Here is a 12,507-nt window from a genome sequence, read left to right on the forward strand (position 1 = left end):
CGCTCGTCGAATACGTCACGGACACACCCCCGACCAACCCCCTGACGTAATTGCTGGTGTGCTTTATGCTCACGTTCAGATTCTGCGCAGTACCAAATGTTCTTGAGAACAAACCGGGTGGTAAGGCTGTGAGTGTCAGTAGCATCCCAGCTAGCTACCCAGCTCGCTGGCTTTTTATTTATATCAAAATCATTTTTATAATGTACATGTAGATTATGATGAGAGCTTGAAATGACACAGAAAGAAACAATGTTACATCTTTTCGCTGGAGGGTAAGTTTAACATTTTAAAGTAAATTGCGTTGTTTGGTTGTGTTCTCGGCAACCTTAGCTTGACTAGTAGCTTGCTACCGCGGTTAGCCGGCTAGCTGGCGTTAGCTGTAAATAGTTAGCCATGCAAATAATGAAATGGTTGGTGCATGACTGCCCGTATCACAAGACTTTCCACTGTGGTTGCTCTTGAAATAAATCGAGCTAGCTTGTGTTGTTCCTTTGAACTTTTTCCCTTGGACTTCGTAGCGTGGCTAAGTTAGATAATTTATCCACGTATCAGGAATTGTAACGTTCGCTACATACAAATGTTTCTAACTGATGGCTGAGCATCTCTTCTGGCTAGCAGTTGCTTGTTAGCTAGCTGGCTAACTCTTGGCGACATTTCTATATGTGGTGGAATTAATTGTAGCGCGGTACATTTATAGGTAGGTGGCTGATGGATGACGGTAACTATACGGGACTTAAGATAAAAACGATGTCTTGTGTGTGACGTTATCTTCAATATTACAGAGCTAGCAAGACAATGTCATTGCATAATCGTTCCTAAAAGCGACCAATGCCGTGTCGATCTAGTAACATGGGCCATTTTCCCATTTATAATCAGTTAATTAATTGAGTGGGACGCTGTACTAACAGGTTTTTACTCTGTAGCTAAGAATACAACTAGTTGTATCCATAGGCATATCCTGCATTTGCATAACTTGCCTCGCTGGCAACCTCGTTTTTACTGTTGACGACCACTCAAGCTCCAGGTATAATATTTTTTTTGACTGTTTTTCTTATTTCTCCGCCTCATAATGACTTCCGTGGCTGTCATTGGCACAACTCAAAAAGCAAATCAAAAGCCTTGAATGAAGATTCGTTGCTCAAAGCTTTCTTACACCTGCTCTAAGGAAGCAATTGAATACACAGAAACAGCAGAGACGCATCCCGTCCAATTACTTTTGTTCCCCTAAAATGGGGGGTGGGGGGTGGGGGGTGGGGGGTGCTATGTATAAAAATTAATTAATTAATTAATTAATTCCCCACCAGGTAGTCATTCATCACATTGAAAGAGAAACATGAACTCTGACTTAATCGACTGAGAGAAACGTGTGCCTCCTGAACAGGCCATTGAGTAAATCAGTGCAGTTCTAGTTTGTATCTCAAATTCCTATCCGCAGAAGTTCATTGAAATTGAAGCCTTGGCTTATGGCTTTCCATGTTTGTATTTTGAAATGGAATTCTGTTTATGAAACAAAACCTGATTACCCAGTTCATTGCTTCAGCTGCTTGATGTCAAAAAAAAATAGGCAATGTGTGGATTGAAGCAGTGCTTAAATTTTAGGTCAGAATAAGTGTTTTACCTCAGTCAAATGGATAAAAAGTAAAAATAGCCCTGCCAGTACCGCTAATTTTTTATGGCTTACTGGTGCCCCTGTTGTGAACTTGAGCTGCGTCTCAAGCCCTTCTTGCAACATTTTAGCTTAGGTTATTCATTTATGTATTTCTAATAAATAAGCATTGACCTCAGTGAAGTTTAAGAAAAACGGTTGGAGACGTGTACTTTTGTTTTCATTTGCACACAAAGTTCACGTTAGTGACGCTTGTCCCTTTAATGTTCAACAGGCCCCATGCCTCTTTTAACAGCTTAGGGAGCTCACAGTGGCAGCAGGATAATTCTGGAGTGGCGGAGCATTAATTCTGAACCGTTGGTAGGGGAGTGTGGGTGTTGCGTAACAGGCCACAGTCTGCCCTCTTCCTCTGTGAATATGTTTAAATGAGACGGTGCTCGTCCTCATACCCTCTGCTTTTCCCATTTCCTGGTTTGACTAAGGGGGAAGGTGTAGGGTTAGCAGGAAAAACAGGGGCCTTTTCCTTTTAAAGGCATTTTTCCGATTCTGTCCTTCAGAGTCAGTTCCACCATTTCCTCACACAATTAAATGTACAATTGGTAATTTATGACTCACATAACTGTCGAGAGGAATTGCAGAAGCAAACGCCCTCAAACCACAACACTGTTTATCCCTCCCCCTTCTCTTTGAACGAGCTGATGTTGATGTTTACCCCCCCCCCCCCCCCCCACGCCATTGGCTGTGGCAATTAGAACACATTTTTAACTAATGAGCTTGCATTATTGTACAGCTATACAATGTTTTGGTACAGAGTGTGGGTTCATCAACTGTATATTTTGAAACCAGAATTTAAGGACTATAAACACAGGCAGAGTCAACATGTCTGCGTACTGTGGGAGGAAACCAGAGTACCCAGAGGAAACCCACACAGACACGGGGATGACATGCAGACTCTACACAGAAAGGCCCAGGCTGGGAGACGATCTCAGGGCCTTCTTGCTGTATGGCAACGGTGCACTCAGCCCACTGCACCACCATTTAACCAGGGTTTACATAATGTTTCATAAATATTAGTGAAATAGGCCTTTTGAGTTGCATGCCATTTCCTTTAATCCCAGCTTTGGCATTTGCAGTGTTAAAAGGTTTTCCACATGCTGTGCTGCCCAGTGTGGAGTGCATGCTCGATCTACAGTAGGAAAATATTACATGACAGTGACTTGGCAGATACACTTCTTGTATATAATGTGGTACTATAAGTTATAAGCTGGCAGGGCATGGTGATGCTTTATAGGCTACATTTACAAAAGCAATGATGAGATGCTCATGTTTTTGTTTCAAGAAGTTTAAAATAATATAGTATGGTGAATATGACTATATTGAGAAGTATGGTTTAATATGTTCCTACATTAAAAATGAGCCATAGACTCAAAGTATGAAGGGAACTGGTTGGAATATGCACTGCCTGCTACCGTTTTAAGGCAAAATCCTGGGGGGGTTGCGGCAGGGAAAGCTTTTGACGTGGCACAGATAATGAGTCACGCAACAGATGAGGGGGTTGTGGCATGACTGCCAGCCTATCGTTTGTTATGAAGGCTATCGTTTCATCCATTTGTATGCCTTGTGTTTTCTGTGGCACGACTTTTGTTTGTGTAATTTCTCCAGAGCGGTTGGCGAAAACATGGCTTTGTCAATTCCATAGGTTCAGCGATAACATTCGTCTTCTGTGACATCGGAAAAAATGGATTAGCTAAATGGAAGCCAGGGGCAGATGTGCTTGCAGAACAGAGGGTTGTGTTTGCGCAAAGTCACTTTTTAATCATTATCTGGAGTCAGTTTATCAACAGCCGTTGGATTTGGGGTTGGTGGTACGGGGAAGTATTTTGTGAACAAGGGTTTGTTATTTTGCTAAATTGTAGCCAAGCCATTACCCTGTCACGTCTGAATCTCAGTCCCAGTTTTAGGGACCGGTTTGGCCAGTCAAACGGTGTGTGTGGATGTGTCCCTCGCACGTGAAGGTGATGACCTTCAGGTGTGTTTACACCTGTGCAGGTGTGGCGGCACGGTGGGAGCCATTGTCACCTGCCCCCTGGAGGTGCTGAAGACCCGGCTACAGTCGTCCGGGATCTCGCTCCGGTCCGTGTTCCAGGTCCAGCTGGGCACGGTCAACGGCACCGGCGTCATCAGACCCGGATCAGTCACTCCGGGTCTGCTCGAGGTTCTGAGGTAAGTTTCTCATCAGCCGCTCCATCGGCCCTTATTGTGAACTGTGTCGTTCAGAACATTCATGCGAAGAGCTTCACAGCAGGATTAATAAAACGGAAAAAGGAAAAACTGATCAAGTGTCTCTCAAGTGGTGGCATACAGACAGGCCCCAATTTTACACGCTAAACAAACAGGGATTTGCTAGAATGATGCCTAATATGGAGACCTAAATACATTCATTTTCATTCATTTTCCATCATCTCTGATTTATTTAAAATGGCCGACCCCCCTTCAGTCTTATAGTTGTACTTGAATTTGGTAGCGATTGTGCACAGAGGTACAAAGTTCAGGGGTCAGAAAGTCCTCTGATGAACTCCTGGCTGAAGAACTGAGCTAATTAGCAAATCCAGGTGATTGGTGCAAAATACTGGGGCGGCCTGTTACTTCAGTTCAGTTTTTCTGAACCTCGATTTTCCACCACTCGTTGGTGCCTATACTTGCTGTCTGAAGTCCACAGAAGTCTCCAGGTAGCTTGGCACACTTGTAAGTATGCTTTTGTGTTGGTGCCCCAGTTCCCCTGTGGCTACACGGTCTCCATTAGCTCTAGGTAACTCAGGGGTATGTAAACGGCACTAATAGGATGGAGGCCGATGGTAATCCTGGATTTGTGTGAAAGGAGACGGGATTAAACCCGGCCGTCTTGCTGTGATGACCCAGCATGCCCTGTCTGCAGAGAGAGGTCATTAACTGAGAGGGAGCTGGGTGATTTCTCCATTTCTGTAATCTTATATAAGACCTGCTGAACTCTGCAGGGTGGGAAGCTGTTTGGACTCTATTTCGGGAGGGGGTGTGTGACTTGCAGAATCATGTGTGAGTTCAGGAGAGTGCTCTCGCGTGTCTTCCGCCTTGTGATGGTTTCAGGAAGCCCTCCCGTAGCAAAGAGGGTGCTGAGTGACCTTGTGTAACCACTGAGCACAGGACTGGAAAATAATCTTAATGCTTTGTAACGAACCAAGAAGTTGACGTGTTCATTTTAAAAACATGTCTCTGGCTTTTTGATATTTTTATACCTTGATTGTAAAGAGAGTATGTGTGTGCGTGTGCGTGTGCGTGTGCGTGTGCGTGTGCGTGTGCGTGCTTGTACCTGTGTGTGCTACACTTGCCACACAGTGCTGCAGCCTGATTGGAGGAAAAGAGATGAGTCAAAGGTGCAAGTCAGGCTAGAAAGAACTTGTGCAGTGGAAACCTGATACAAGTGGTTTCAAATACAAATGTGTTCTTGGCAGTCTCTGGTCTAAGTCATGTGAGGATTTTCTCCCTGCTTCATGAGGGTCTTCACGTAGCTCCTTCAGACAGGGGCCAGCTAGAGAAGAGTCCCTGTGGAAAGGCACTGGCATCTTATCAGCCAGACGTTTGTAGAGTTGGGAATAAATGTTTACTTTAAATGATTAAGGTACTTTATGCCAGTAAATTCTTTGTGTGACCCGGAATGACTTATGAGTTACAAGACCTTAGCTTCCCTGCAATGTCAGATGTGTGCTTTTCTCGAGAGCTGTTTTTGCCAAAATAATAACTTTGTCATCATTTTAATTCTCTCACTCATCAACCACTATTTCCTCTTTTATTTCCAAAGTCATGTCTACAGAGGTGTGTGTGTGAGTCACAGAGGGAGAGATGTGGGAATGTGTTACTCATTAAATTATTAAACGGCTGTGATGACCTTTTACTTTTGCTTACTGATAAAAAATGTTTCCAATGGCTGATGGTTCAGTGTCATTAATTATATTTTTCATTTATAACAGCGATCCTCCAACCTATGAACTGAAAAGACATTTAAACGTAAAAGCCTAAATTTTAACTTGAAATGAGAGCAAGTTAAAATAGCTGTTGGTTTGAATGCCCCCTGAGAGTTAACTGAGAGCAAGACTGGTTTATGCAGAATGTTGAAATTAAAATATTTGTCAATATTTGTCAATCCACCAGCAAGGACCAACCCCCTTTTTTATTTCAGATCAATTCTGGAAAAAGAGGGACCAAAATCACTTTTCAGAGGACTGGGGCCTAATCTTGTTGGAGTGGCTCCCTCAAGGTAATGATAGGTTTTGGTTTTTCCCTACTTTATCAGATTGTGTACATTACACACTGGACCGTTTGACGGGAATTAACACGTCTGAACATGAACTGAACACCTTTAGAGTACAACTGAGAGACCCATTTTGGAAAAACAAAATACAGGGAGAGGTAAACACCTCTTCACACCTTGTGAAATAGTTGAATGAGGAACCGTTCGGTGTGAATAGGCAGGTACCTCCGCCGGGTTTAATAAGCAACACGGTCTACTTGAGAGCTGTCAATACGTTTCCCCTCTGTGGGGTTGTGAATGAAAGGGGTAGTTATTGATTCAGTGTATTTTTAAGGCTATGGTTTCCTTGCTGATGGGGGAGATTTTTAAAGGAAGTGTTTTTCCTTGATGGGAAAAAAAAAAAAAAAAAAAAAGAGTCTTCAAGCACGTTTGGCAGGCATGGCAAGTTTTGTTAGCGAGCTTTCGCTATTTTAAGACCATTTTAAGCCTTCTTTGTTTATCAACAAAAGCGTAAAACTGTAAAATTTAGTTGAAATACTGCACAGACGAGCAGATTAATCTTTTATAAACAAAAGCCTTTGTCATGTGTTTAATGTATGTATTGTATGTATTTAATTCTTCACTGGTATGATGTAAAGCAGGTTAGTACAGGATCATTTAATCTCAGTTTTTGATGTTCTTTGTCTGGGAGCAGTGGTCTTTAAAGCCCCCATTCAGGAGAGCTCCAGTAACGCTCTAGAACCTGCTGCCCTTTCTGCTGCACCGAGGCTGTTCTAGAAACGCATCAGAGAGAACGCTCATGGCTTAACAGGCAGAACTCGGGATCCTGCTGCCCTTTCTGCTGCGCCGAGGCTGTTCTAGAAACGCATCAGAGGGAGCGATCGTGGCTTAACAGGCAGAGCTCTGGAACCTGTGTGTTTCGGGCCTAAGCTGAGAGACGACGCGGCTGGGAGGGGTGGGGTTAAAAAATCATCACGGCTCTGAAATGTTGCGTCTCTGAAGTACCAACACTGCACTTTTCCACCCTCCCTCCCTTTTTTTTTGTGTTCCTAACCCTGTTGCTCTCTCTCTTCTTCCCGGTCACACAGAGCCATTTACTTCGCTGCATACTCCAAGTCAAAGGAGACCTTCAACAGTGTCCTTGTGCCCAACAGTGGGTGGGTGCACATGTGCTCAGCTGGCATCGCAGGTGAGTCGGAGGTGAAGTGGCGTTTTGGCGTTTTGGCACAGGGCTGTATTCACCCTAACCGTCCATACGAGTCCGAGGTGAAGGGATGTTTTAGCACGGGGCCGTATTTACCCTTACCATCCCTGTGAGGACATGACACACCTTGGTTTCCGTCCTTGATCCAGGACAAAGTGTGCATTGTTGTGCAGTGTCTTTTCCTGCTATTGTGGAAACAAGAGACATTCGTTCACAGGGTCAAAGTGCTTTCTGCCGAATAATAAAATGAATCGCTGCTGCTGACACATGATGAGATTGCAAATTAGAGACTGGTGCGTGCACAGGGCACACACGCACAGAGAGAGTGTGTGTGTGGGTCACTCTCGGTGAGGAAAAGCAGAATTCACACTTTCAGATCCTGTCATGTCATGTCACTCCACTGAAAGTCCTTCAGCGGAAAGAACTGTAACCTTCTGTGTGCTTTGGTCTTTGTTTCAGCCTTTGTTACAAACTCCTTGATGAACCCCATCTGGATGGTGAAGACCCGCATGCAGCTGGAAAGAAAGTACGCTTGTGTGTGTAGTGTGTGTGTAGTGCGTGTGTGAATATTCCAATATCACCTCATGCCAACCCAAACATATCCCCACTTCTACAATAGAATGTAATCTTTCACCGACAATTAAATCTGAACTTGCAGCCCGAAGTGTTTATTCATATCATATGATACTTAGGAAGACAAAGGGTTTGTATCTCTGTAAAAATTATTAAATATACATTTACCATGTACAGTATATATTATACACTGTATACATCCATAGGCATGTAGACGCATGCTCGGTGGAACTGGACTACGTGCAGTCTTGTACCCCCTCATGTAAAACTACCTTATAATTACAGCAGGAGTGCCATACCACAAATACTGCTCAGAGCTTTCATGATGATCATGTGTCATGTGACTCAGCCTAAATTAGAAATATCCAGCTTCTGCACCAGTGGGCACTTTGAGAGGCCGTCTGTATTTGCCAAAAAGCAGTCAGTGGTGTAGAGCCAGTGGAACAATGTGACTGCACAAGTGCCACTATGAAATGAGCACAATCTCCCCGCTCCCTTACCTCCAGGCCACGCTATACAACAGGAGCTCATGTAATCCCAAACCACTGAACCTGCTTTTCAGCACTAATAATACCGTCTCATTAATCCACCGAAACAATGGCAGAATTCATAAATTGTTCACAAAGACGGTGTGTTCTGTGGGACAAAAAAAAGGCTGTGTTTCTGTAGACTGAGCCCTGTTTGAGCTCCGGGGCCTGCTGTCGGCCGTGCGATGTGACGGGTAGGAGCCACGCGCTCAGCTGACGGAGGTGTGTCCGTTTCCCCCCCCCCCCCCCCGCTCCTCTCCTCCAGGGCGCGAGGGGAGAAGAGGATGAACGCGCTGCAGTGCGGGCGCTACGTTTACAGGACTGAGGGCGTCCGCGGGTTCTACCGGGGCCTGACCGCGTCCTACGCCGGCATCTCGGAGACCGTGATCTGCTTCGTCATCTACGAGAGCCTGAAGAAGCGGCTGGCGGAGACCCGCTACGCCTCGTCCAGCGGCGAGGCCGACAGGGGCGCGTGCGACTTCCTGGGACTCATGATGGTGGCGGCCTTCGCCAAGGGCTGCGCCTCCTGCATAGCCTACCCTCACGGTGAGTAAGGGCCACCTCCTGCTTAGCCTACCCTCACGGTGAGTAAGGGCCACCTCCTGCTTAGCCTTCCCTCACGGTGAGTAAGGGCCACCTCCTGCATAGCCTACCCTCACGGTGAGTAGGGGCCACCTCCTGCTTAGCCTACCCTCACGGTGAGTAAGGGCTACCACCTTCCCCTAGCCTCCTGCATAGCTTACCCTCACGGTGAGCAGAGACCCTCCCCTCCCCTTACCTCCTGCTTAGCCTACCCTCACGGTGAGCAGAGACCCTCCCCTCCCCTTACCTCCTGCTTAGCCTACCCTCACGGTGAGCAGAGACCCTCCCCTCCCCTTACCTCCTGCATAGCCTACCCTCACGGTGAGAGAAAGCCACTTCCTTCTCCTCAGAAAGGCTTAGACACACGGTCTCTAAATATAGGTCCAGGGTATTTTTGGCCAGAGTTGTGGAGACTGGAAAATCAACTCCTCCTCTGCCAGTGTTTGGATACTCTGCTGCCCCCTGTGGTGACGTTAGGGCAATACACATTTAAAGGAATTTGTGTCTTTGTCCTGCAGCCAAGATTATATTTGGGTTCACAGCAGTGGCATCTCAGTTGCTTTAATTTAATTTATGTTGGTAATAATCATTTGGACGGATATGTCTTGGTGCAGGGCTCCTGTTCCAGGAGATCTCCTGTCCTGTAGGTTTTCATTCCAACCTGAACAAAGCACACTTCATTCATTACATTACGTTAATGGCATTTGGCAGCCGCTCTTATCCAGAGCGACGTACAACGAAGTGCAGCATTCAACAGGTAGAGGTCTCTCTCTGAGCTGCTAATTTGTAGAATCAGTAGTACTAAATTAGGGTTGAAATGAAAACCAACATGGTGGAGCTCCAGGAACAAGATTGGACAGTCCTTTGTTAGTAATTTAATGGCGTATGGCAGAAGGACTGGGACTATAATGGTTGTATTGGTAGTAGCAGTGGTACTACTGTACTAAAGGTTGTGGACATAGTAGTGGTGTTTGTGGTGGTAGTAGTAGTGGTTGAGTAAAGAACAGTTGTGATTAAGGTACAATACTGTGCAGAAGTCTTAGGCACCCTAGACTTTATTATATATATGTTTTTGTGTGTGTGTGTGTGTGTTAGTATAAAAGAACATTTTATTATACGGAGACATTTTTGTATTTAATTTTTAAAAAGCCGACCAAAGTCTACAGAAGAACTGTGGCAAGTTCTCCAACATGCTTGGAACAACCTCCCTGCTGAATGTCTTAGCCAACGCTGTCCTGCAGTTCTATATCTCAGAGAAGTGATGCAGTTTTAACGCCGAAGGGTGGTCACAAAAAATATTGATTTGATTCAGTTTTTAACTATTCTGCCAAATTACTAAAATGTTATGTCAAATGTATAGTACATTTATTTAGGACCTTTCATTGAATTCTTTTTGAAAGAACCTTATCTGAGTGTTATACAGGTGCCTAAGACTTTTGCACAGTACTGTATCTGCAGTCTGACTTGAGGTTTGTGAATGAGACATTATTATTCTGTTCAACAGCCATTAAGTGTCATTAACCTGTTGTTTCATGTCCACTCGTCCACTTCCATGAATGTGGAAACTTGGTTGCAGTTCATATTTGGACTAAGATGTAAAGCAGGCCAACCTGGCCAGGCTGATATTTGATTAGTTTTTGCATATTGCGTGTCCCTCCATGTGTGAGCTGCAAGTTGTCCTTGATAGAGACATCAGGTCAACCAGCACCATTAAAGTCTGTACTGTGCATCCGAGCCTACCCTCGGAATATTACATTACATTGTTGTTGTTTGCCAGACGCTCTTATCCAGAGCGACGTACAGCTGATTAGACTAAGCAGGAGACAATCCTCCCCTGGAGCGATGCAGGGTTAAGGGCCTTGCTCAAGGGCCCAACGGCTGTGCAGATCTTATTGTGGCTACACCAGGATTAGAACCACCGACCTTGCGGGTCCCAGTCATTTACCTTGACCACTACGCTACAGGCCGCCCCTAAATAATGATTGAATATAAATAATGTTGGTAGATGACGGTGAAATAAAGGTTTGCTTCAGACTCATTTATTTGTATTTTCTTCTTGAGCTACTCACTGACTGATGTCTGTTTCTGTTCTCCCAGAGGTGATCCGGACCAGACTCCGAGAGGAGGGCAGCAAATATAAGCACTTCTTCCAGACGATGAGGCTGGTGATGGTAGAGGAGGGCCCCGCTGCTTTTTACAGAGGACTGGTCCCTCAGCTCTTCAGACAGATCCCCAACACGGCCATCGTGCTGTCCACCTACGAGCTCATCGTGTACCTGCTGGCCGAGCGCGCTCAGTGACCAGGAGCGGCGCCCCGGTGCACTGTGGGATAGCGGAGGGGGAAGAGACGCGACCGCTGACGAGGACAGCAGGCTCTTTTTTCTGACAATAATGCAGGCGTCGTTTTCCTCGAAGAACGGGAAGCAGGTTTTATTCTGATCCAAAGACATTGTAGGCCTGCCTGTTATTTTATTTAAAGTGATGCACATTCATTTCGTGAGAGATTTTTTTTCTGTTTGTTTTCTGAGGGTATGTCCCGAGTTGCAGCCTAATTTATATTTCAACATTATAGAAAGAGATAAGGTACAGAAAGAAATCTTAGGTAAAATACTGCATTTATGTGCAGTAAATGAAAATGTAGGAAGTGGTGCATTTGAACAAACTGTACTGTAAAATTATCTGAAGCTAAATTATTGTTATTGTTTTATTATTAGTTTTGTGTTTTTAACTTCTGTTAATTATCCAAAGATAATTGATCAAACATTTTGGTAGGTAATGATCGTGTATGAAAGCAAAACCAACTGCTCAAGAAGGAAAACCGTTTGTGGCAAAAGTATAATTTATTTTAATTTTAGCTGACACAGACTGTACCATGTTTTGCAGTGGGTTCTGAGAGTTAGTCTTCACGCTGTGCAGTTTACTCTGTCCGCCCACTTCAACACCTCATTTTTCAAGTTTGTCATTGTTTATTTGCAGATTTCCTTTTGTTTGTAATAGAACATACTTGGCTTTTACAAGAAAGAGGACCTAAATGCATATTTAAACACTGGTTTAAATAAAATGCATTCATACATTTTAGGAGTTGTGATTTTATTATGCAAAATAGTCATTTAGAATTCAGAGTTATATTTCTGGATTTCTGAAATATTAAATGCATTTAATGAACTGTCTGTGTTGCATTTGGATGTGTAAACAAGTAAGGATTTTGAGAATTCAAGTTTATGAACCGTGAAAGTAAAGGTCAATTTTATGATGTTCCCAACTTGATTTGCAAGGACTTGTTTTTTTGTTCTGTTTTGGCATTCCTGAAACTGAGTATGTTCTATGTGTGTGATCTCGGAGCTTAAGTTTGTCAAGTCTAGGGAAACATTTACATTTTAATCAGGCTGGGTCACTCTAATTTATTTTTTACATTTTAACAATTAAACATCTGAAACGATGACCCACGTTTTTTTTTTAACAAAAATATGACGGGTGAAAGAGTGGGTAGCACTGCCGCCTCACAGCAAGGAGGTCCTGGGTTCGAATCTCCGTCGGCCGGGGCCTCTCTGTGCGGAGTTTGCATGTTCTCCCCGTGTCTGCGTGGGTTTCCTCCGGGTACTCCGGTTTCCTCCCACAGTCCAAAGACATGCAGGTTAGGCTGATTGGAGACTGCCCGTAGGTAGGAGTGTGTGAGTGAATGGTGTGTGTGCTCTGCGATGGACTGGCGGCCTGTCCAGGGTGTATTCCT

General features: G+C 44.5%; 1 protein-coding gene across 1 annotated transcript; it reads left to right on the forward strand.

Moving 5' to 3' along the window:
• Positions 1–107: 107 nt before the first annotated feature.
• Positions 108–12,039, forward strand: LOC133138910 (solute carrier family 25 member 33-like). Its single transcript, XM_061258051.1, has 7 exons — positions 108–272; positions 3,656–3,829; positions 5,820–5,897; positions 6,980–7,080; positions 7,555–7,621; positions 8,461–8,741; positions 10,875–12,039. Exons 1-7 carry the CDS (start codon positions 232–234, stop codon positions 11,075–11,077), a joined length of 945 nt encoding a protein of 314 aa, XP_061114035.1. The 5' UTR covers positions 108–231; the 3' UTR covers positions 11,078–12,039.
• The last annotated feature ends 468 nt before the right edge of the window (positions 12,040–12,507 follow it).

This window comes from Conger conger, chromosome 10 (assembly GCF_963514075.1).
Source record: "Conger conger chromosome 10, fConCon1.1, whole genome shotgun sequence".
Lineage (NCBI taxonomy): Eukaryota > Metazoa > Chordata > Actinopteri > Anguilliformes > Congridae > Conger > Conger conger.